Genomic DNA, 26592 nt, shown 5'->3' with positions numbered 1-26592 from the left:
GGCTGTTGGCTTTACATAAATGCCCTTTATTATGTTGACGAATTTTCCTTCTACTCCTATTTTGCTGAGAGGTTTTATCAGGAATGGATGTTGGACTTTGTCAAATGCCTTTTCTGCAACAATTGATAAGATCATGTGGTTCTTGTCTTTTGTTTTATTTATATGATGGATTACATTAATTGTTTTTCTAATGTTGAACCATACCTATATACCTGGTATGAATCCCACTTGGTTATGGTGAATTATTTTTTTGGTCTGTTGTTGCATTCTGTTGGCTAGAATTTTGTTGAGGATTTTTGCATCTAAGTTCATGAGGAATATAGGTCTGCAATTTTCTTTTTCTGTGGTGTTTTTACCTGGTTTTGGTATCAGGGTTATGCTGGCTTCATAGAATGAGTTTGGGAGTATTTCATCTTTTTCTATGCTCTGAAATACCTTTAGTGGTGGTGGTGTTAACTCTTCTCTGAAAGTTTGGTAGAACTCTGCAGTGAAGCCCTCCGGGCCAGGGCTTTTTTTTTTTTTTGTTGGGAGTTTTTTGATTACCTTTTCAATCTCTTCTTATTATTATGGGTTTACTTAGCTGTTCTACCTCTGTTTGTGTTAGTTTAGGTAGGTAGTGTGTTCCTAGGAATTCATCCATTTCTTCTAGGTTTTCAAATTTGTTAGAGTACAATTTTTCATAGTAATCTGATATGATTCTTTTAATTTCAGCTGGGTCTGTTGTGATATCACCCATCTCATTTCTTATTCAGGTTATTTGCTTCCTCTCCTGTTTTTCTTTTGTCAGTTTGGCCAATGGTTTATTGGTTTTGTTGATTTTTTCCAAGAACCAGCTTTTGGTCTTGTTAACTCTTTCAATTGTTTTTCTGTTCTCTATTTAATTCTGGTCTAATTTTTATTATTTGTTTTCTCTGGTGCCTGGGGGTTTCTTTTGTTGCTCTCTTTCTATTTGTTTAAGTTGTAGGGATAATTCTTTGATTTTGGCCCTTTCTTCTTCTTGGATGTGTGCATTTATTGATATAAATTGACCTCTGAGCACTGCGTTCTCTGTGTCCCAAAGGTTATGATAGGAAGTGTTTTCATTCTCATTGGAGTCTATGAATTTCTTTATTCCATCCTTAACGTCTTCTCTAACCCAGTCATTTTTGAGCAGGGTATTGTTTAGTTTCCAAGTGTTTGATGTCTTTTCCCTTGTTTTTCTGTTATTTATTTCTACTTTTATGGCCTTATGGTTAAAGAAGATGCTTTGTAATATTTCGATGTTTTGGATTCTGTTAAGGCTTGCTTTATGACGTAGTATGTTGTCTACTCTAGAGAATGTTCCATGTACACTAGAAAAGAAAGTATACTTGGCTGCTGTTGGGTGGAGTGTTCTGTGTATGTCTATGATGTCAGGTTGGTTGGTTGTGGCATTTAGATCTTCCGTAACTTTATTGAGCTTCTTTCTGGAAGTTCTCTCCTTCACTGAAAGTGGTGTGTTGAAGTCTCCTATTATTGTGGAGCTGTCTATTTCACTTTTCAATGCTGTTAGAGTTTGTTTTGTGTATTTTGCAGCCCTGTCACTGGGTTCATAAATATTTAATATGGTTATATCCTCCTGGTATATTGTCCCTTTAATCATTACATAATGTCCTTCTTTATCCTTTGTGGTGGATTTAACTTTAAAGTCTATTTTGTCAGAAATTAATATTGTCACTCCTGCTCTTTTTTGAATGTTTGCTTGATATATTTTTTTCCATCCTTTGTGTTTTAGTTTGTTTGTGTCTCTAAGTCTAAGGTGTATCTCTTACAAGCAGCACATAGACAGATCGTGTTTGTTTTATCCATTCTGCCGCTCTCTGTCTCTTAGTCCATTTACATTCAGCAGAATTATAGATAGGTACAAGTTTAGTGCTGCCATTTTTATGTATTTTTTTGTGTGTTGTTGACAGTTTCTTTTTCTCCCTTAATTTTTTGAGCTGGCTAGTTTAAATATTGTCTTTTTCTCTTATTTGTTGTTGCTGATTTTGTTTTCTCTGAGTTTTTTTTTCTTGTATTTTATTTTAATGACTAGGGTTGTTAGCCTCCCTTGTAGTTACCTTAATATTTACCCCCATTTTTCTAAGTTTAAACCCAATTTTATTTCTTTATATTGCCTTGACTTCCTCTCCACATGAAATCTCTATGACTACATTTCTTAGTCCCTCTTTATCGTTTTGATGTTGTCTTCTTTTACATAATGACATCACTGTTTCCCTGTTCTGAGTGTTTTTTATCTCGATTTATTTTTGTGATTTCCCTATCTGGGTTGATATCTGGTTGCTCTGTCCAGTGTTCTAGTCTTGGGTTGATACCTGATATTACTGATTTTCTAACCAGAGAACCCTCTTTAGTATTTCTTGTAGTTTTGGATTGGTTTTTATGAATTCCCTCAACTTCTGTTTATCTGGACATGTCTTAAGCTCACCTTCATATTTGAGAGTTTTGCTGGATATATGATTCTTGGTTGGCAATTTTTTTTCCTTCAAAACCTTCTTGCCTGCATGGTTTCTATGGAGTAGTCTGAGCTTATTCTTATTGACTCTCCTTTGTAGGTGACTTTTCATTTATCCCTAGCTGCTCTTAAAATCCTCTCTTTATCTCTGGTTTTGGTAAGTTTGATTATAATATGTCTTGGTGAGTTTCTGTTGAGATCTACCTTATGTGGAGTTCAATGAACATCTTGGATTGATATCTTCTCATCTTTCACGGTATCAGGGAAGTTTTCTGCCAACAAATCTTGAACAATTCTCTCTGTATTTTCTGTTATCCTTCCCTGTTCTGGTACTCCAATCACTTGTAGGTTATTTCTCTTGATAAAGTCCCACATGATTCTTAGGGTTTCTTCATTTTTTTTTTAATTCTTTTATCTGTTTTTTTCTTTGAATATATTAGTGCCAAGTCTTTTATCTTCAATGTCACTAATTCTGCCTTCCACTTCCTCAATTCTGCTCCTCTGACTTTCTACTGAGTTTTCTAATTCTGTAATTTTATTGTTAATCTTCTGAATTTCTGATTGCTCTCTATGGATTCTTGCAGATTATTAAATTTTTCATTATGTTCTTGAATAACCTTTTTAATTTCTTCAACTGCTTTATCTGTGTGTTCCTTGGTTTAGTCTGCCCTTTGCCTGATCTCTGTCCTGATTTCGTTCCTGATGTCTTGAGGAGTTCTGTATATTAATCTTTTGTATTCTGCATGTGGTAATTCCAGGAAGACACCATCATCCGGAAGATTCCTTGATTCTTTGTTTTGAGACCTTGTTGAAGCAATCATGGTCTGCCTCTTTATGTGATCTGGTATTGACTGTAGCCTCTGAGCCATCTGTAAGTTATTGTATTAGTTCATTTTATGTTTGCTTACTGTATCCTAGATTCTTGCTTTGTTTTATTTTGATATGCCCATATGGGCTGCTTGAGTGAGCTAGCTTCATTATTTTCGCCTTTGAAGCTCTAATGTCCTGTCACCAGATGGGTAGAGCTGTTACCAGGTATATGAGCCTAGGAATCCATTTACTTTTCTTGTATAGATTCAGCTCAGGTGTCCTGGTAGTTGGTTATCAAATGTGTGGTACAGGCTCTGTCCTAGTCTTAGAGGGGCAGGGTGATTGGTGTAGGTACAGCTATCTGGTTGCATCAGGGGGTCATGCTCTGAACAAGGCAGGGGGCTGACAACTTTCCCCCGAGTGTCTGTGAGGAAAGCACGTCCCTGTTCCCTACAGTGCACCGGTGGGTGGGTTCCACAGGCAGACCATGGGCACCCAATGCTTTTGGTTGTAAGGACTAGGAGGTACCACTTATCCTTGGACCACTGTCATAGGTGGCTAGGTGACGTGGGTGGAGCCACCAGTCCTTAGGCCCCTGATGTGGGTAGGTGAGGACCCTGTTTCATAAGCAAAGAGGTGACAAACATCAAACACTCACCTCTCCACTGCACAGCTGAAACAGTTGCAGTCTGCCAACAAGGGCCTATTCTCTTGAAATGGGCCCACACAGGTCCAGGCAGGGGTGAAAGATTTTCAAAGTCCACGGTCTGTTTGTGTCCGGGCAGGGGCCGCTTTTGTCCTGAGCTGCCCAGCTTAGTGGAGCTGGCAGATTATCTTTTCCCCAAAATGTAAATTTATTCCTTCTCCAAGGCTGGGAGAATGGCTCAGGGCATGCAGCAGGACGTCTCAGGCCCAGGGAAATCGACAGCTGCTGAAGCAGGCTTGGGGGCTGGGGGCGCGGTAAGATAAACGCAAGTACTTAGCTTTTGCCAAGAGCACCGTTCTTCTCTGGTTTAGGAGGTGTGAGTAGGCTGTGCAGCTAGCTGTCTCTCCCTGAGGAAACTACATCCAGAACGCTACTATCAGCTCCGTCGCAGTCACTCCAGGGAACGGTGCCTGAGGGTTCCCGGCGATTCAGGTCCAGCAACTCCTCTCCACTTCTGAACCTTCTCTCCCTTTCCTTGCTGCTCAGTCCATTTTCTATGTTTGCCTTTGATGTTCAGGACTCTCAGCTTGTGATAAATATAATCCTTTCAGTTGTTTTTTTAGGTCTTTGTTGTAAGAGGGATCAGTGGAAGCATCTGGCTACTCTGCCATCTTGGCCCCACCGCTTTGCTTTTTATGTCTATGTTTATGAAATATCTCCCAGTCACCTTAGGGAGCAATCAATGTTATCACTGTCTTGTGTAGTGCTTCTTTGTGAAGACTTTCCAAATACATTTCATGCATACACAAAAACACTTAGTATCCACACATACATTTTTCTTCATCTTTTACAAATGTGACAGCATACTATTTATGCTGTTTTTCACCTAGCTTTTTTCTATAGCATTTTTAAAATTTTTAAAAATCTGAAGCAAATATAGTAAAATATTAAAATGTGGCAAGACTAAATGCTGGGCAAACAGTAATATATTATTCTCTACTTTTCTGCAAAATTAAATAAATCAATTTCTTTTCTTCCTTGCTTTCAACTGAACAATCCTTGACTACAAGACGGAAGGCAGAGTCAGAGGATAGACTGAGGGCATAAAAACTGGGTTCTCGATGTTATTCAGGAATACAGGGATGAATTAGCCTTAGGTATCCTCATCATCTAGCAATGGGTGTAACACACACAGTAAAAGTTTGAGTAAATTTACATCTGTTAAAATGACATTCCAACTACAACACTGAGGATGGTGTAGTGTGCTCCCCAGGATCTGCCCTCAGGACTCAGCCAGTCTTTCTCTCAGCTTCTGGGAGTTGGCTGCTGATGGATGTCCCTCTCTGGGAAGTACTCTTCACTTAAGGAAGTAGCCTTGCCAAAGGGTACACCTGCCTCCCCAGATGTGGCCTATATAAAATGAATGGTTATTGCAAGGAAATAAATTTTTGTGTCCCCCTCCCCCTTTGCTTTAATTTGGAGCCCTAGCGGTACAGTGGCTGAGAGCTCCAAGAGCTGGGCTACTAACCAAAAGATAGACAGTTCCTTAGGGCTCCAGTTTGAATCCACTAGGGGCGCCTCAGAAGCCCTATGGGGCAGTTCTACTCTGTCCTATAGGGTTGCCATGAGTCAGACTCCACTCGATGGCAACCGGGAGGGTGGATGGGTGGGAGGTTGGTGCTTTAATTTGGAACAATTCTGCTGGGCCATCCCAGGCTCAGAGCTTTCCTTTCGGTTAGCAACGGAGCGCTTAACTGCTGCGCCACACGGTTCCTTAAAGAACACAAACAGGCACTAAATACTGGTTTTTTAATCGAATGAATAGATGAGCCAGACCTTGCGCTGGGTCCTGGGGTCACAAAATCTTCCACCAGCCAGTAACTGACCCTTAAGAGCAGCAGCTCAGGGTGTTCCTGAGTCCCCGCCCCTCCGGGCACGCCCCCAGGTCAAGGCAGGGGGCGGGGCCCGAGGAGGCCTCAGCCGGCGCGATGAGACAACCGGCGGTGCGACTGGTGCGACTGGGCCGGGTGCCATATACCGAAGTTCTGGCGGTGCAGGAGCGCTGGCTGAGGCGGCTGCAAGCAGAGCCAGGCACTGAGGCCCTACCGAGGATTGAGGCGGGCGCCCTCCTTCTCAGCGAGCCCGCGGGGCCTGTGTACACAGCCGGGTTGCGCGGCGGCTTGACGCCCGAGGAGGCGGCTCGGCTGCAGGCATTAGGCGCCGAGGTGCGGGCTACCGGCCGCGGCGGCCTAGCCACCTTCCATGGCCCGGGCCAGCTGCTTTGCCATCCGGTACTCGATTTGCGGCGCTTCGGCCTGCGCTTGCGCACCCACGTGGCGGCGCTGGAGGCGTGCGCTGTGCGCCTGTGCGAGCTCCAGGGCCTGCCGGCCGCGCGCGCTCGACCCCCGCCCTATACCGGCGTGTGGCTGGGTGAGCTCAAGATCTGTGCGATCGGTGAGCGCCAGTGGGCGGGTCCAAGGGCTGGGCCAATGGAAGCTAAGGGCAGAGCTCGGGCTGGGAGGGGGTGTAACGGGCGCCGGTTTTGAATCAGAACTATTGGCTGCGTTTAAGAGTTTTTAGGGGTGGTTAAGAGCTACAGCCGCTAACCGAAAGGTTGGCAGTTCAAATGCACCAGGCGATCCTTGGAAACTCTGTGGGGCAGTTCTCCTTTGTCCTATAGGGTCGCTATGAGTCACAGTCGACTCGAGGGCAACGGCTTTTTTTGTTTGTTTGTTTTAAACAGAAATATTCAGAGCCAGAAGGGCTTTCAGAGTGCCTTTAGTCCAACACTCCTTTTTACGGATGGAGTCATAGAAGGGTCTTACCAGGTTGTTTCCTGTGAATCACAAAGTCAGAATAAGGGCACTTAGTACTTTTTATACTTATTTTTTAGAGCAACACGCTCTCTGTATTAAAGGACATTTCCTAGAAGCCCTATTATACTTAATAAATGCAGCTGCTCTGGAGCCACTTTCTCCCCTCCCCCAACCTGCACAACCCTTTAGGTTCTCCAGATACAAAGTTGAAAAACCAGTGGTCTAGTCCAATCCCCTCATTGCGCTAAGGAAGATCCTGAAGCAGGGCTAGGGGAGGGTATCTCTTCTAAGACCCTTTGGCTTGCTTTGCAGGAGTCCGCTGTGGAAGACACATCACGTCTCATGGCCTGGCTCTGAACTGTTGTACGGACCTGACGTGGTTTGAGCACATTGTCCCTTGTGGGCTGGTGGGAACAGGTGTGACTTCCCTGAGTAAGGAGCTCCAGAGATACGTCACTGTGGATGAAGTAATGCCACCTTTTCTTGAGGCCTTTAAGGAGACCTACAAGTGCACACTGACTTCAGAGGACAACCTCAGCTGAAGGCCATTGCTGTTACAGCCAGGATGGCCCTGCCTTGGAAAGCTGCAAGCCTGACTTGGAATCACAGAACCCAGGTTCTAGACTCAGCCCCGCCATTCACTGGCCGTGAAAAAAGGGCAGGTCCTGAGTTCTGAGCCATTGTTTCCCTATGTATTCAAGTTTATTTATTACCTCCCCCCCCAGAGATTTTTTTCAGAGATACTAGATGTGAAAACCCTGTAAAAAGCATTACACACATATAAATATAAGGGATTATCATTACTATTGACAACAGTTTCTCAGTTCAGAGAAGCTTACATATCATAGATTGTCATTTCTTGATTTTTACTACTTCCTTGATACTGTATCTAATTGTGCAATCCTAGATTTCCATTCCTTTGAATTGGTGGGTATCAAATCTCTGTATGGCCCAGGTGAAGGTGATGTGCTTTTTCTTTCTCATGAGACTTTCTACGATAAAGAAAAGAGGGAAAAGCCTCTTCAAAGAATAAGGTGGGATCCAGTCTTCCTGGATTAGATTTCCCAAGCCTGATAATTGAGCTATATTTACTTGGGATAAATTGAACAGGCCAGAGACTGGGGGAAAGACAAGAATAATTTCCTGAACTGTACCAACGCCAGAGGTAGAAATGAGTTTTTCTTATATGAGGTCTCTAAGTTTGTAAAGCTATGCATTAGTTATCTATTGCTGCATAACAAATTGCCCCAAAACTTAGCAACTTAAAAAGAACAATAAATAGTCATTATTTCATATATTTTCTGTGGGTCAGGAATTTTGAAGAGGCTTAGCTGGGTGATTCTGCATCAGGATCTCTCGTGAATTTGTATTCAAAACATCAGTTGAGGCTGCTGTCATGTGAAGGTTTGACTGGGGCTGAAAGATCAGTTTCCTGCATGGCTCATTCACATGCCTGGTTGGTGTTGGTTGTTGACAGGAAGCCGCAGTTTCTCAACATGTGGACCTCTCCATAGGGCTGCTTGAATGTTCTCATGACAGGTAGAACTGGCTTCCCCTAGAGGAAGTGATCTCAGCCAGTGTCTTTTATGACCCAGCCTTAGAAATCACACACAGCCATTTCTGCAGTATCCTAATAGGTTAGCCCTATTCGGTGTAGAAGGGACTACACAAGGTTGACAAAAGATGAGGATCATTAGGAGCCATCTTGGAGGCTGGCATTCACAGCCTGTTAGGGTGGAAAGAGCCTTGAATGAAATGTCAGGCCACCCTGGTTCCAGTCTGGGCTTCAGTTTCCGTTTAGACCGGTGCTGTTGCATAGAAATATAATGTGAGCTGCATTGTAATTTCATATCCTCTAATAGCCACATTAAAAAAGTTAAGAAGATATTGAATTGGTGTATATTTTGGTATATATATTTTCACCAAAAAAAAAAATACTTAAAATGATATACAAATGGCCAATAAGCACATAAAAAAAAAAACGCCCAACTTCAAAAATAAAAAAGTGACATTAATTTTAATAATATATTTTAATTAACCCAGTATATCCAAAATATTTTCAGTATAAAGCAGTATAAAAGTGTTATTAATGAGATATTTGACCTTCTGTCTTTCATACTAAGTCTTTGAAATCCAGTGTGTATTTTATACTTACAGCACACCTAATTTCAGACTCGCCATATTTCAAGTGCTCTGTAGCCACATGTGCCTAGTTGCTACCATATTGGATAGAACAGCCTTAGAGAATATCATATCTAAAGTCTTTTTGAGCTCCCAGGGTTCTGTGGCCTCAGTGGCTTCTGGGAAGTAAAAGTGACTCCTTCCACATCTGAGGTCTGATTTTTGATCTGTAAATGATTTATCAATTTTTCAAGCCAAAAAGAACTTTAGAGATGTATTCCTACCCCTTCATTGCAAAGAGATGAAACCAAGATTTAGGAAGAAACTTGTTCAAGGTCACACAGTAAATTAATGACAAAGCCAGGACTAGATTCCAGGTAGATGCCCTCTCTCATGCTCTTTTCCTGCTGTGCGCTCTGACTTAGAGGTCAGAACAATGTGGCTTACATGCCATGGACACTCAGTCAATATTAGTTGATTGATAGTTTGGTTTGTCCACCCATAATCTGGCTCATATCCTTTTTAGGCCTTAGATTCCCATCCATGGAACCAGCACTGCTGTAGCATTTTACAGGGTGTGGGGGGAAGGGGGATGTAGTTGATAATTACCTTGCAGTATTACTGCCAAGAAGGAAAATAATTATTCCAGGGAAAGTGAAGTTTCTGTTCTCGTGGTTGGAAGACTGTGCACAGTGTTGCTGCCCATCTGATATTTGACCACCCTCTCTAGCAGCCCTAATAAGTGACCATACACTCTGCTCATGAATACCTTCAATGACAGGGAAAGGAACTAACTTTTACTCAGCACTTATTTATAGTACCAACTACTGTGTTAGCCCTCTTAATCATATCCTCTCATTAGACAGCCTGTCCTATCCTTCTGGACCACTGAGAATAAATCCACATGGTATGGCTGAGTTACTTAACCTTCCTTAGCCTCAGTTGCATTCATATGAAACAAGGACAATTACAGTATCTACCTCAGAGCACGGTAAGAATTGCAAGTAAAGCATTAAGTGTTGTGCCAGCACAGAGTATGTGCTCACTAAATATCATTATCACAGTCTGTCCTCCATGAGCTTTCTTCTCCAGGGAAATTATCCCAGTTCCTTTAACTTTCCCTCAAGGCAATAGGCTCCACGAGGGTAGAGCTGTGTCTGTTTCCCTTTGTACCTCTAGCACATAGTACTTGGCCTTGACATATAGAAGGCTATTAGTAAATATTAAGTGGAATTGAACTATATACAGTCACTTCCCTGCATTGCTTACCTGCCTCTGGACCAGCCCCAGTTCATGCATGTCCCACTAGGTGCGGCACCTACAGCTGAGCACAGCACTCTTGGTGTGGACAGACTAGCGCAGAGCATGGCAAACTGTCACCACCCACCTTGTGCTGGCCTAAGGGGCACACACTGGCACTCATGGGCTGGAGCTGCCCTGCAGATGTGTTCTCTTTAGCCTACAGGCTGTATATATATATATACAGATGTATATGTACGTATCCATGCATTTCGTTTTAATAGTTGTCAACATTTAGAAATTGTAATTCTTCACATTTTTTTTTTTTTTACTTCTCTTGAAAATTCGAGAGATCTGAAAACACGAGGCCTTCATTTCTACCAGACAACAATTGGCTGGAGCTGAGAAGTGGCTGCATCTTTCAAATTGCGTTCTCCTGTTTGCTGCAGCACCACCCTCTCTTCTCCTTTACTTTGTCGACATTACCTGCCTGGTGGGCTTTCAGCTGGTGACCCTATTCTACACATTTCCCTGTTCTGAAAGACACCAGAGTATGGACCTTCCTGTTATAGCACTGGGTCTGTTCTGAAGCATGATGACCTCTTTAACAAGGGGCCATAACTTACTCATCCCTGTGTCTCTGGCCCTTAGCTCAAGGCCAGGCACAAAATAGGCAGCAGGAAATGAATGGTAGTTATTAACTTTCACCAAATATTTCTGGATCTCCACCTTCTGGGCATGTGGCAGAATTGCACTTGGTGGCCCCCTTGTGGTTGGGTGAGGCCATGTTGTCACTTGTTCTGGTCAATGAGTTATGAATGAATGTGACTTATTACTTCTGAACTGGAGTATTGACTTGCTAGTGCCAGACCCTTTACAGTTTCTCTTTCCCTCAGGTACAGTGACCAGCCACATTAAAGATGGTGGCTGTTTCCTGAGGGACTGCAATGAGCAGAGAGATCTGTTGTCCCATGATGGACATATGGTAAAGTTAAGCCACTGAAACGTGGGGGTTGTTCATTACCACAGCAAAACCTAGCCTATCCTGATGGATACAATGTTTATATTAATTAGGACTCTTGTATTTCTAAGTGTAGAAACCCAATGCAAACTAAAATAAAAATAAGAGGAAAGGATTTACTGGAAAAGGTACTGGGGTCTCAAAATCCAAGGGTGGGGCTCAGCTGGGCTCAAGAGCAGAATCAGAGCATGAAGCTCTGCAGATACTCAGGTAGTCTTCTCTCTCGAGTTCTTCCATGCTTCTCTGTGTGTGTTTGTTTCATTCTGTCTTGCTTCTGTCCAGCTTTCACCATTTCCCAGGCCACATGGTGGAAAATGGCTGCTGCTGCTAGCCATGAATGTTGAGGAAGAGTCAAGGAAAATCCCCAGGTTTCCAGCTTGAGCAACTGGGTAGATCGTGGAGGTATTGCTGGGATGGAGAACAATGGATGCAGACCAAGTTTGGAGGGGAAGATAATGTGTTCAGTTTTAGATAAATCAAGTTGGAGACACTTGTGGGAGATGCAAGCAGAGAGAGCCAAGAAGCAGTTGGGTGTATGGGTCTGGAACATGGGCACGATAAGTGATGGTTTAGATCTGGGAGCCCTGGGAGAGAGAAAGAAGAGGACATAGGACTAATGAAAATGAGGCACGGCAAGAGCCGGCCAAGGAGGCTGAGAGGCAGTAGGCACAGAATTAGTGTGAGGCTGCAAAATGGGACAACATAAGCTATCTCATTCAGTGCTCCAGCTGTCCTACAAGATAGATGAGAAAACTGAGGCTCAGAGAGGTTAAGTGACTTGTCTGAAGGCATGCAGTTAGTAAGTGTTAGAATCAGGGTTCAATCCCATCTCCTGTCTCCCAGTCTGGTGCTCTTTCCACTCTTCCATAGCTGCCTCTGAAGGGTGAGTGGGACAGACATCCTGGAGTAGATAAGCCTCCAAGAACAGGTGAGTAGTGAGTAGGCAAAGCCAACAAGGAGCCAGAGCAGAAAGCTAGAGTTTGGCTTAAGTCGGTCCTGTGGAATCAGGTCAGGCCACTGCTGCGGGTTCCTGACTCCCTTTCCTCTCTGGACAAATCCCACCTCCGGTTTCCCACCGTGGCCCTTTTTCAAGGAAGGAAGCTGAGCGTGTGAAGGAGGATATCTAACACCCTGGCTTTCTTGCCTCCAGAAAGCCTCTTGTTTGTTTAGAGTCTTTTGCCCATAAATAAACAGATTGCCCAGAGCATGGTGAAGGAGTGCTGAGGATGAGGACGTGACAAACTGCAGTTACTGGTCCAGCATCTTGTTCCTTTGGTGAGGCTGGCAGAAAACTGAACAGAACCAGCCCTGGCAGTGTGACCAGGTGCACCTCACTTCATGTGAAAGGGCTCTATGTGAAAATTTACCTGAAATCAGGTTTCTGAGATCTAAATCTGATATTTTCTGGTGGATTTGTAATTTACCATACATATCATACCATACCATATACTCTAATACCTTTAAAAATTTTTAAAGAAAAAATAGAACATTTGTACTCCCACTGAACATATCCTTTTCATTTGTGTGTGTTTTTAGAACTTGAACATGAGTACATATTTTTATATACTTTTAATTATGTGGATAAAATTGTATATACTTTTTTAACCAAACATAATAGTACATTTTTCCAAATGTAATTATATTTTTGAATGCCTTAATTTTGTTTTTATTTCTTTTAAAACTTAATCAGATATATATATATATATATATATATATATATATATATATATATATATATACATGGAATGAAATGGAAAAGGTACAAAACAGTAGCATTGAAATGTAAGTCTTGCTCTTGTGTAACTCTTTTCCCCTGTAAACCCAGTTCCCTTCCCTGGAGGCCTACATGAATCTAAGTGTCTGACTTATATTCTTCAGAGACATTTTATACATATACAAACATACATGATTGTGTATATTCTTTTTCATATAGTAGAATATTACTATACCCACAATCCTGCACTTTGGAGATTGTTTCCGATCAGTACATAAAATGTATTCTCATTCTTTTTAGTGACTATGTATTTTTCCATTGAATGGATTTACCATGACTTATTTAACTAGTTCCCTACTGAGGACACTTAGGTAATCACCAATCTTTTGCTTTTGCAAACAAACTTGCAACAAGAATCTATATATGAATGTGTGTGTGTGTCTGTGTCTGTGTATTATTTCACACATGGTAAGTATAGACACTGCATTTCCAAAAGTAATTTTCTGAGTCAAAGGCACATTTTTTTTTCCCAGCAGATATTGCCACATTGCCTTCTATAAAGGCTATACCCATTTACAATCTCATCAGCAATATATGAGAGAGATGTCTAAATTTTAAATGTTTCAGCATCTTAGACTTTTTTTCACTTTTAAAACTTTTTATTTTAAAGCATTTTAAACATACAACAATGAACCCCTATGTGCCCATCCTGCAGCTAAAATTATCATCAACTCGTGACCAATCTTATTTGGTCTAAACCTCTCACCACTTCCTGCCTCCCTCCTGGATTATTGTGAAGCGAAGCACACATATATTATTTAATCCATGATTATTTCAGTATGTATTCCCAAAAGATAAGAACTCTTAAAAAAAAAATATATAAACCACAATATCATTATCACACATAAAAAATTTCTTTAATATCAACAAATATTCAAATATCTCCAATTTTTTTTTTTTTTTACAGTTGGGTTTGTTCAAATCAGAATCCAAACAAGGTCCACATGCTGCATTTTGGTTAATATGTCTCATAAATGTCTAAGTGTCTTTTAATCTATAGGTTTTCCCTTTATCTTACCCTTGCTCTTTGTTGAAGAAATGGAGTTATTTGTTCTGTAAAGTTTTCCACGGTCTGCATTTTGTTGATTGTATCCCTGTGGTATCATTTAATATATTTATCACCTGTATTTCCTGTAGATTGAAGGTAGGTCTTAAGGCTTGGTCTGATTCAGGTGTGACCTTTTTGGCAAGTCAGCTTAATAGGTGGTGGTGTATTCTTACATCAAGAGGCTTGTAATGTCTGTTTTTGTTCTTTTTTTTTTTCTCTCTCTTTATCCATCTCTTTTTGTGATGAACATTCCCTAGATCCATTATTTCATTAGGGGTTAGCAAAATATGACACTCTGTTTCTATCATTCCTTCTTCACTTACTAGTTGGAAGACATCTATGGAACCAACAGGCTAAGCTGAAAAGAACCCAAGAGCACCATTAGTGTTGTTAATAAGTATTTTATTAGGTTTTTAGTTTTGTTCCTATTCAATAAAAGTTCATATTGAATCAAAATTGTTTATACAAAAGCTTTGCTTTTATAGTTGCACTGGAGTTTATACTGAGTTTCTTATTTGAACATATTCAGGTTAAGTCAACACTGAATTCTCCAATATTTTTTTCTTTACTTTAAACCGGGTCAATATGTGATTTCAGTTCAAGAGATACTGATATAAACCATATCTGACTTAGATACTGTGAGCTTTTCTAAGCCAGAGACTTTTTTTTTTTTTTTTTCGTATCCCAGTATCTTACAGGTCAAGTGAAAGAACCAAATGAGACAGCAAGCATGAAGATGTTTTTGAGACTGTGAAAAGCCAACACACCTAGCTGAGCTGAGAACTGCAGTGTGGCTCCTATCCCTCCCCAGACCAGGCTCTGTTACTGACAGAGCACTTGAAAGAGGTCAGAGCTGACAGGGCCCTCAGAGAGCAGAGGCCTCACACTCTGGGAAACAGGCCCAGAGAGGGCAAGTGTTTCCTCTAAGGCTGCATATTTGTTGTTGGAGCCAGTTGACACCCAATAAATATAGAGAGAAACATATAGCAATTACCTTAGAGAGGAGTTTAGGAGAGAGAGGAGTGGGGTGCAAGCTGACTTCTGGGCTGTAAAATTTCAGATTTAGGGGACAGCGAGGGATCTCTTAGAGCCACCCTGACAAAGAGCATCAGCTCCTTGCTTGCATACTTCTGGCGATGAGAAGCCCACTCCTGCCAAGGGCAGCCTATTCCAGGCTTTATTTATAGGGCACTTGTTATGTGCCAGGCACCATGGGAACCACTTTACATATATCTAACTGTAATCCACATCACCATAGGAAGTAGATATTTTTATCCCCATTTTACGGATGAGGAAACTAAGACTCAGAAAGGTTACAGTCGAACAGCCAATAAGTGGCAGGGCTAGGATTCAAACTCAGCTCTGTTGGACCACAGAAGTCATGTTCTTGACCACTGTGCTACATTGTTTCCCAGGACACAGCATATTTGGAGGTGGTACAGGGAGGTCACTGAGATCATCAGCCTGTTGACACTAAGCGGTCCAGCCTCCCTCCACCCGTCCCTCCATCTTTTCAAAGAAGCCATTGGAGGCCCTTAACACATGGGTGGTGTCAAAGAAAAAAAATTTATCAGATAGTGTTAAAACAGGCACACACACACACACACAAAACCCAAACTTGTTGCTGTGGAGTCTATTCTGATTCATAGTGACCGTATAGGACAGAGTAGAATTGCCCATAAGATTTCCATGGAGCAGCTGGTGGATTCGAACTGCCTACGTTTTGTTTAGCAGCCGAGCTCTTAATCACTGCGCCAACAGGGCTCCAAAATAGGCAAGGATCCATTTCATTCAAAAAGGATTATTATAAGGGAGGAGAAAGGACTAAGGGAAGGGAAGATGGAGCACTGCATCAGTGGGAGGGAGGGCACTGCGGTGGGAAGAAAGAAAGTCAAGGCAATTGGCCAATGGAATAGGCCAGTGATTTACTAAGATTAGGGCCATTTTGTGTGAATGTTTTCTTTCTTATGATAAGTCCAGAGGGATCCTGGGAGACCCAGCAAAAGGCAGAGGGAGAGACGAAGGTTGGGGAGACAAGGAAGGGAAAACCTTATTCTAAGGTTATTTAAACAGTAGACAGAGAGATCATTAAATCTGTCTTGGTCAGTTGTTTGTAGTAAACCTTCTCCAGAAAACACAAAAGAGAGGGATTTCCTTAATAAAGGGCTCCAGTAAAATTCAACTTTGTCAGTTCTCCCATTTGCTAAAGATTAATGATACACATTCATAGTTGAACAACCTAGAGAAATGATAGATCTCTTGATTGGGGCAAATGAGGGTTTAAGCTATAGTCCCCTGAGGCATCTTGCTGGTGTTATTCCTGCAAAATCAGCTGAACCATCTGTAGAGAGGTGGTGACAAAGGTCAGTTGTTTCAGTGTCAGGCATATTAAAACAAGGAGGCCTGAAATGGAAGAAGAGAAATATTAATATAAAAGTTTGTATTAAAGTCTAAGGAGCTGATGGATGAAATCTTTCAATTATGCAGCACTGCTGGTTGAGTTTCTTGAAGCTCAATTGTCAAAATTCTCAGTGGTATTAATGATTTTACCAGGCTTCCTTAGTGACTCTGACAGCAACTTGTCCAGAGGAAAATCTAGCCCATGTAATGGTCTGCTCTGGTGATGACTCCTATAATGTACAGATCGAGTGACTGCCAGGCTTTAGCCCCCATTGCTCTTCAGATCCTGAGGAAGGCCATCTACAAGGCAAGCTAGAGTCTCCATAAGGATCTGGGCAGTCAAGTTTTAGTACTCCGCGATGCCACGTTAGGAGGGTGGGAGAAAATTGGGACTAGGTTGGAGAGCAGTAGTCAGAAGCTGAAGAAAACTCTAAGGATTAAAAATCTGTTTAAGGCTGACAATTTGTGCAAGATAACAGGATCCAGTCCAATTTACAGTGGATAACAAAACCATCAGTTACCTGTAGTTTGCAAAGAGGTGCAAACACCTCAAAGACAATGAAGAGGACCAACATGTGATAATCCATAAGGGTGTGTGTTATAATTTTCTATTGAAATATAAATTTTCTCTCTACAATCACCCTCCTTTTGCTTAAAGATAATCTCAAAGCAAGATTATATTTTATCACAAAATACGGGTGCTGTCATGGATTGAATTGTGTCCCCCAAAAATATGTGTCAACTTGGTTAGGCCATGATTCCCGGTATTGTGTGATTGTCCTCCGCTTTGTGATTGATAGAATTTTCCTATATGTTGTAAATCCTAATTTCTGCCTGTGGTTAATAATGCAAGATTGGATTATGTGGAAGAAGATTAGAGTGGAACTGTAACACCTTTGCTCAGGTCACATCCCTGATCCAGTGTAAAGGCAGTTTCCCAGTGTGGCCCGCATGACCTTTTATCTTACAAGAGATCAAAGGAAAGGGAAGCGAGCAGAGAGTTGGGGACCTCATACCACCAAGAAAGCAGTGCCAGGAGCACAGTGCGTCCTTTGGACCTGGGGTTCCTGTGCTGAGAAGCTCCTAGTCCAGGTGAAGAGTGATGACAAGGACCTTCCTCCAGAGTCAACTGAGCAAGAAAGCCTTCCCCTGGAACTGGCATCCTGAATTTGGACTTATAGGCTACCAGACTGTGAGAAAATTAATTTCTCTTTGTTAAAGCTATCCACTTCTGGTATTTTTGTTATAGCAGCACTATATAACTAAAACAGGTGCTCTTCATAATTTACATAGGTCCAGTAAGAATGGTAATTTACCATATTAGGCTTTTTACAGTTTGCTTTGTTGGAAGTTTTCATAAGGAATCTCATACCGGATTTTAAAAGCCTCTCTAGGCTAGGAAGCCAAGCCAAGAACTTGCCATCAGGCTTCACCTGCAGTACCTATAGATTTGGGTGAGTTCTTCTTTTCTCAAGGTCCCCAAGATATTGTAAGTTTCCTGGGCCTTCCAGGATGCAACCTCACTTGTAAGGCTGGGAACATTATAAGCCACAAACCAGGCCAGTTTTCCTAGGAGGGCTTGGTAAGCACTGGCTCCATAAAGTCAACTTTAGTTCCTTAAAAATGTCTGTCATATCTGATTTTGTGACCATCATTCTCAAATACAATGTTCCAGTCAAAGCTTTAGTTATATAACCTGTGTTTCCAATTATGCTTTGTCAGCAAGGAGGATAGATTCTAGTTGAACCTATGTAAATAAATACAGTGCCATTAAAATAAGAATACTCAATAAGAGTTTCCAAATTCTAGAGGGATCAGGCTGGAAGAAAAAGATAAATGTTTCATTTCTGTTTACAAAAGCATAGCATACTAAGTTGTTATGAGTTATAGGTAGCTTCAAAGAAAAGAGAAAGGGGTTCCTTATATCCAGAAAATAGAATATTAATGCCTCAGCAATATTCCAAACAAAACCCATAATCATTTTTTATCAGTTTATTTAGTCTGATGTAAATCTTGTTCCACCTGACCTTGGGTTAGCAGTCTCCTAAATTCATCGGCTTCTCCACCACTACCACCACCAGATGCCGAGGAGTCAATTCTGATGCATGGTGCCTTCTCCACTAGAGTTCTGAAAATATCGCTTCAGTCCAGTGGTATGGTCTTAAAGTTATTTAAGCAATGCTATTAGAAGCCCATGCCTAGAGTACCTGACATAGTCCTTTCTATGGGTCTCTGAGACAATCCGTTTTTGTTAAAGACAGGCACTCTGGCCTGCGTTGTTGTTGTTAGGTGCCGTCGAGTTGGTTTCCACTCATAGCGACCCTATGTACAACAGAAACACTGCCCGCTCCCATTGTTGCAGCCACTGTGTCAGTCCGTCTCATTGAGGGTCTTTTCACTGAGCTTCTACTTTACCAAGCATGATGTCCTCCAGGATATCCCCATGATATATCCTCCATGATCCCCCTGGATAACATGCCCAAAGTATGTGAGACGAAATCTCGCCATCTTTGCTTCTAAGGAGCATTCTGGCTGTACTTCTTCCAAGACGGATTTGTTCATTCTTTTGGCCGTCCGTGGTATATTCAATATTCTTCCCCAACATGATTGTAAGTGCTTTTAGGGAAGCATAAGAATAAAGTAAAAACTATCTGTAGGTGACAAAATACTTAATGTCTGTGGTTAACTTATGACTGTAATTTTCAAAAGAGCTAACGAGAATTCATTACAAAAATAATGCAATTGACAAGGGATTTGGTTGTTTCTATGGCATGCAACAATTTTTTAAAAAATGAAATTATGACTGATAACACTACACTGTTGCTGTCTAATATCAAGCGAGGTAGCAACAGGACATATCAGGACAGTGAGGGCATTGGCAAATCTTTAAGTACTTGATACAATTTATGTAATTATATTAATAACATTTTACTCATATGTTATGGGTGGAATTGTGTCCCCAAAACATGTGTTGAAATCCTAACCCCTGTGCCTATAAATGTGACCCTGTTTGGAAATAGGATGTTTCTTTTGTTATGTTAATGATGCCATTCCAGAGTAGGGTGGATCCTAAATGTAATCACTTGTAAGTTACAAAAACAGCAGAATGGATACTGAGACACACAGAATGGAAAACAGAGGACATGTGAGGACCCATCTACAAGCAAAGGAACACAAAGGATCACCAGCAGACATCAGAATCTAGGCTCACAGAAAGCATCAACATGGCCAAGATCCTGATTTGAACTTTGAGCCTCCAGAACTGTGAGAAAATAGATTTCTGTTCTTTAAAGCCACTCACTTGTGGTATTTCTGTTACTGCAGCACTAGTAACTAAGGCTCCTTACAAATTTAACTTAGGGAAAGCTGCACATCTCTTATTATTTGACACTTCCCATGCAATTCATAACATACCAAAAAATAAGCCTAATTATTCCTAATAACTCTCTTTTTTATAGCGTGAAAGAACAAATCTTTTGTGATTTTCCAGTGGCCCTCTAGGAAATCTCAAAAGACAGTTTTAGATATACAAGATATTATTTAGGATTAGATTTTTGGGAAGGCACAATATCAAAAATTGTCAGGAGGCTTTACACTGAGCTAAATAGAGTTACAGGTTATTGAAAATAATACCTGGATATGTGTTAACCAAAGTGGCACTAAAAGATTTTAAAAGTAAATATAATAGGTAACATGATTTTAAGAAGCCCTGGTGGCGCAGTGGTTAAGAGCTCAGCTGCCAACCGAAAGATCGTTGGTTTGAACCCACCAGCTGCTCTGCGGGAGAAAGATGTGGCAGCCTGCTTCCATAAAGATTACAGCCTTGGAAACCCTGTAGAGCAGTTATACTCTGTCCTACAGAGTCGCTATAAGTCAGAATCAACTCGATGGCAATGCGTATTGGGAATATGACTTTAAAAGAAAATCTTTGGCTCTTTCAAAGTGAGGAAATGTAGTTTTCTTAAACAATCAAGGACATAATAAAGTCAACTTAAAGGGCAGGGAAGTTATCTGATAAGACACAGAATCTTTGCCTTCTACACAGATTACTCAGAAGGAAAGGATAACCTTTACTACTTCTTACTAAGAGCAAATTAGTAATCCAAGAAAATTTTATCGTTTTAACAGAGAAAATCAAATCCTCGTTTTATGTCAGTATAATATTTAATATTAACACTTGTTTAAAAATCTTATAAATAAACCTATCAAACTTTAGCCGTCCTTGACCATGACAAATAAAATTCCTTTCCCACTGTGAGGAGGACAATAAATCAATCTTCACACACCAAATCCATCATCTGGAAATCTCAGAATCTCACTATTCAATTCCCAACTATGAGGACATAAGAAATACCCACTTTCCACTTATCTTTTCATTTCTGACACCCGTCACCCATGTGGCACCTCTCTCCCTGACCTTGCAGCTAGGTCAGATCTCACAAGTTTAAAGGGCAGATGACTGGTGCCTTCAACACTCTTACTTCTGACTTGATGGCCACAACCTCAGGGTTTTTCTACTACCCCTTCAGAATGATAGCTTCAAGCACAGGGCTTCCCCTTGGCTCCTTCACTTTTACCTGCTGGCTCCCACTATTCCTTTGGTTTCAATAATTTGTTGGAACAACTCACAGAAAGTACTAACAATTACAGATTTATTATAGCAAAAGAATACAAATCAGGATCAGCATAAAGAAGAAACACATGGGGCAAGGTCTGGAAGGGTTCCCAACATGGAGCTTCTGTGTCCCAAAAGGGCAGGCTACTATCCCACATGTGTTGATGTCGTTCACCAACCAGGAAGCTCCCAGAACAGCCATGTCCAGAGCCTTCATTGGTTTCATTGCGCAGTCACGATTGGGGCCTCATTGAACACACATGATTGATGATATCACGCCTCCCTCCCCTCCTGAGATTAGCTGACCAGGTGGTCTTTGTGGCTTGACCAGCCCCCACTGATTTTCACAAATCCTCAAGTGTTGTCTGGAGGTTTTAGACAATAAAGGCACCTTATTACTCAGGAAATTCCAAGGGTCATCTCTCAGGAACCAAGGACAAAGCCAAATTGAGTTCTTTGCCTCACACTCACATACCTTCTACAACTTTTCATATCTTTTCAGGTTTTGTCCTACACTTTCTTCTTTCTCATTCTAGGACAACCTATCATTTTACTTTAGAATAAAATTACTCAAATAAACAGAGGCAGGGTAAGTCCCACTTAAACAGAAAAGAAGAAAAGCCCCATCTAATAGACTTAGAGTAACTTACAGAATCAAAGTTAAGTCCCTACCATGCATCAGTAAATGCAGGTCCAGAACACCGGTTGAGGAGTCAGACTTACCAATGATTTCCCCATCAATCAGTCAGGAGTGAAGACAAAGGCTTCAAAGGTGTGCACCTGTGGCCCTGGGTGAGAGGTCAGAGGTCCAGTGACGAATCCTATCCTTTCCAAGTTGTGACACCAGAATTGTCAAAGAACGAATAGTGCACCAGACAATGTTCAACCAGGCAAGGACAACTTTTATTCAAAAAGGATTATTATAAGGGAGGATAAAGAACTAAGGAAAGGGAAGAAGGAACATTGCAATGGCGGGGGGGGGTGGGGAGGAATAGGGCCACTGCAGTGGGGAGAGACAGACACCAGAATTAAATCTGAGCTCCAAGAACTGGAGCTTTTCAAAAGAAAGCTAGGGGAATTAACCACTGGGATGGTCAGAGATTTACTAAAGTTGAGATTAGGGCCATTTTGTTCAGAATGTTTTCTTATGATAAGGCCATATGGATCCTGGAGACCCAGGAAGAGGGAGAGGAAGGGAGTGATCAGAGTTAGGCTGAGGGAGAGAGAAATGTTGGAGAGGTAAGGAAGGGAAAATCTATTCTAATATTCTAAAGTTTTTTAAACAGAGTAAGTCATTAAGTCCATCTTAGTTGTTTGCTGTAAACTTTCTCCAAACTAGTTGCTGTTGAGTCAATTCCAATTCATGGTGACCCCATATGTGTCAGAATAATGTGGCTGTGGAAGCTAAAAACAGACGGAGTTACTTACGCCCAGTCTGGAAGAGCATGGCTGCTACCTAGTTTCACAAGGCCAAAGTTTGAGATAATAAGTAACCTAACTTTTAGAAATAATAATCAGTTTGTTCTGTAGATTTATGTATAATCAACAGTCCCTGCTCTCTAACTCTAACTCTTGTGTTCCAGACAAGCAGATGCCTGGTTATAGGAGAGGCGCTCAGCAGGGGCTGATCCCCTCAGACCTGCAACATTTATCTTCTTAAGCAAACTAACATTTCAGAGAAGGAAAGATTTTGAAGGACATTTTAATGAACCTCTGAAAAACTGGCTAAAACTGACTGGACTTCTCAGACTTTCTTTTTTCCCTCTGACTATATAAACTCTGATGCTGTCACATTTCTTTGGAACATGTGATTGAGGCTTTGTGTACCCCAATCTGCAAATTGTTGATCAAGTAATAAATCTCTATTTGTAGTATTGTTTTTAACTTTGTTTCCATTCTCAGAAATTCTTTTACGATACAACTATGCTCTGTAGGGTTTTCAATGGCTAATTTTCCAGAAGTAGATCACCAGGCCTTTCTTCAGAGGCACCTCTAGGTGGTCTTGAACCTTCAGCCTTTTGGTTAGCAGCATAGCGTGTTAATCATTTGCACCACTCGAGGACTCCAAACCTTCTCCAGAACACACAGAAAAGTGAGAGATTTCTTTAACAAAGGGCTCTGGTAAAATTCAACTTTGTCAGTGGCATGATCAAATTTACATGTCAAGATCACTCAGGCTGTTGAACAAATTGTGGGCTGTAGTAGAGGCAAGTGTGGGAAAGAGACCGATTATGAAGCTTCAGCACTAGGTCAAACAAGAACTACTTGGCATAGTGTGGTGGTAGTGGAGATCGAGAGAAGGTAACTGATTGAAGATACACTTGGGGAATAGAATTGCCCAGACTTGCTGATGAATTAAATATGGAGGAAAGAATTAAGGATACATTCCAGCTTCCTGGAACAACTGGGTGGATGATGGTGCCATTTACTGAGAGATGAAAGACTGAGGGGAGCCAGAGAAGGAAATCCAGGTTCCTGTAGAAATGGTATAGGGGCATCTGACCTGCTCTAACTTCACAAGGAAGAACGAGAATCCAGACCAACAGCCCAAGGCTGATTCCTACGAGGCAGAGGTCAGACATATCTCCATCCTCCAAACTTTTCTGACACCAACCAATTCTGACACCAACCGTCCCTCCCACAGCACTGTATACTTCTCTGTGGAGTTCGATAATTTGTTGCAATGGCCACACAGAACTCACATACAATATTCACAATTATGGGATTTATTAGGGAAGTAATAGGTTATAATTCAGGATCAGGAATGTTCTGGATACAGTTCTTTGATTAGGACAGCTTCTCAGCCATGCCCAGAGACATGCCTCATTATGGCCCCTCAGTGTCTGCCCTGCTCTGGCAAGTGTTATAAAGCTCTTCTAGCTCTTCTAATAAGTGCCTGGAGGCACCCCACTCTGGCAGCAAGGCTTCTGCTCGAAAGCACTCATCTTTCTCGCTCTGTGGGCCAAAACCCACCACACTGTCTCCTGCCTCTATTCCCTCCATTTCTATGCCACCTCTTCTAGCTGTCTTTGGTGTTACAGCTCTCTCCGTCCAGAAACTTCTCAGCACACGGATCCTGGGTCAAAAGGTCACACTCCATTCCTGGCTCTTCTTTCTTGGTGGTGGTGAGATCCTCCCTCCTGCTTCCAGGATGGCTCATTTGAAGCCTAACAGGATGGCAAAACTGACTAATCCCCTCATTAGGGTTCTTTATACATCATTTGCATAGTCCCACCCAGTCATTTGATGGGAGTTACAAAGACTAGAGTGGCCACAATAAGTAATTCATTGCACCAAATTTCCAGCCCTAACATGTGACACAAACAGACACATCAAGTCGGCAGTTGGATATACAAGACTGAGGTTCAGAGGAGAGGTTTTGCCTAGAGGTTGAAAAAGCATCCTACTATCCTTCAAGGATCTCTCAAGTTCCTCTTAGAAGCTTTCCCTGATAACCTAATTCACAATGATCTTCTCTTTTCATGGCCATCATTCATTCAACAAACTCTTACAAAGGCTTTTTCTATGCTAGGCTTAGTGCTGGGAATGGCTTTGTATCCTCTAGGAGCTTACGTTTTAAGGGTGGAATCCACAAAGTAGACAATTATAACACAGAATGGTAAGTGCTGTGTTAAAGGAAGCACAAGGGGCTGTAAGAGCACAGAAGATGGGACTCTGTATGAGTCAGGTCCTGGCAGGAAACAGCTATTTCATATCAGTAACTTTGAAGCTCTACTCAAAGTGGTGGGCAAGAAGTAGGGAAGCCACAAGGAGTCAGAAAGTACCCTGGAGCTAGAAAGAGTTGGACATCATTACCACCCCTAGGCCTGAAGGGGAGAGGAGAGGGGGTGGTTAAAGGAATCTGGAGACAGGAGGAACCTTGAGATACAGCCAACTATGAGCTGTGAGCCTCAGTTGAGGGATGCAGCTAGCCTATGGCATTCTTGTGGGAAGCAAGCTGAGGGCACAAATACCAGGCCGTCACTCCCCTGATGTCTCTCCAGAGCTCCTGTCAGTGCCTCCTGTTGACTAAACTCACCTGGAAGCAGGAAGGCAGGAACCCCTTGAGACAGTTCACAGGGGTCAGCCTCCCAGGGCACAGAGCAGAGTGGAAAAGGTTGGGGAGTAAATCTGGAGGAGCAATGAGATATATACAGCCAACACTTAACCTAGCCTGTGGGAGTAGGGAATGGGGTAGTTAGGAAATTCTCCCAAGAATAGTGAAGCTTGAATTACTAGGTGTTGGAGGTTGAATATGAATCATCTTTCAAGGCAGGATGGCAAGTGTCTTAGTTATCTAGTGCTGCTATTACAGAAATACCACATGTGAATGGCTTTAACAAAGAGAAAATTATTCTTTCACAGTCTAGGAGGCTAGAAGTCTGAATTCAGAGCACCAGCTCCAGAAGAGGGCTTTCTCTCTGTGTCGCCTCTGGGGGAAGGTCCTTGTCATCAATCTTCCTTTGCTCTAGGAGCTTCTAAGCACAGGGATCCCAGGTCCAAAGGAAGCACACTCCTGGCTCTATTTTCCTGGTGGACTGAGGTTCCCCATGTCTCTCTGCTTGCTTCTCCCTTTCATATCTCAAAAGAGATTGGTTTAAGACGCAATCCAATTTTGTAGATTGAGTCCTCCTCATTAACATAATTGCCTCTAATCCTGCCTCATTAACATCATAAAACCCAGAAACCCAGTGCCGTGGAGTCGATTCTGACTCATCAACATCATAGAGGTAGGATTTATAACACATAGGAAAATCATATCAGATGACAAAATGGTGGACAACCATACAATACTGGGAATCATGGCCTAGTTAAATTGATACATGTTTTGGGGGGGACACAAATCAATCCATAACAGCAGGGTAGGATGGGAAGATGAGACAGGGAAGGATTTTAAGATAGAGGGGAAACAGCAAGAACACGAGCAGAGGCAGAGGACTGTAATCTGAGTGCTCACAGACTAAGTGGTTCTATAGTGGCTTGTGCTAGGACAGGAGGTGAGAGAGGAGGATGTTCCTTCCCTTTCTCATCAATAGCAGTTGAAGTTGCCATTTGTTAAGCACATGTCTCATGCCAGGCCCAGATCTAGGCACTTTATACATATTAGGTCACTTAAGCCTTATGAGTCGGAATCGACACGACAGCACTGGGTGGTTCTTTTAGCAAGCCTGCAAGGCATAGATGCGGAAAATGAGTAAGCTCAGTCCACTTTCCAATGGCCCCTTGGCCAACTGCTTTCCATAACAGGTTTCCTGTCCCTATTGTCACACCAGAGAAGGGGAAGGTAGAGGATAAACCTTAAATTTTTGAAAGACTGAAAAAGGGAACAGAGATTAGTTTTATACTCCATGTCTCCAGTGGGCACGAGGACCAAAGTTTAGAAGCCAATTGGCAGCAGTTTTTGTCAAAAAGTAAGAACATTCTAACAGAGCTATTCAGCTGCCTTGGAGGCAATGAGCTCTTCTCTGTCACTAGAGGTGTACAAGACAAGCTGAGCGACATCATGTTGGGAATGAAATATAGGGGATTCTTTAGGTAAGGGATTGGACTGGATAACTCTTAAAGAGTCCTTCCGACTTAGGTTCTATCACTAAATAATTCTAGAACTGTAAAATGACGTGATCCTAAG

At 41.9% G+C, this 26592-nt stretch overlaps 1 protein-coding gene across 2 annotated transcripts; it reads left to right on the top strand.

The window, feature by feature from the left end:
• The first annotated feature begins 5241 nt into the window (after positions 1 to 5241).
• LIPT2 (lipoyl(octanoyl) transferase 2) lies at positions 5242 to 12769 on the top strand. Of its 2 annotated transcripts, none has more exons than XM_064288688.1 (2): positions 5242 to 6359; positions 7058 to 12769. In XM_064288688.1, exons 1-2 carry the CDS (start codon positions 5918 to 5920, stop codon positions 7285 to 7287), a joined length of 672 nt encoding a protein of 223 aa, XP_064144758.1. In that variant the 5' UTR covers positions 5242 to 5917; the 3' UTR covers positions 7288 to 12769. The 2 variants fall into 2 exon arrangements, with proteins under 2 accessions (XP_064144758.1, XP_023394715.2); XM_023538947.2 differs by having other exon boundaries at positions 5243 to 6383.
• The last annotated feature ends 13823 nt before the right edge of the window (positions 12770 to 26592 follow it).

This window comes from Loxodonta africana, chromosome 7 (genome assembly GCF_030014295.1).
Source record: "Loxodonta africana isolate mLoxAfr1 chromosome 7, mLoxAfr1.hap2, whole genome shotgun sequence".
Lineage (NCBI taxonomy): Eukaryota > Metazoa > Chordata > Mammalia > Proboscidea > Elephantidae > Loxodonta > Loxodonta africana.
This window is presented reverse-complemented; position numbering and strand designations above follow the sequence as displayed.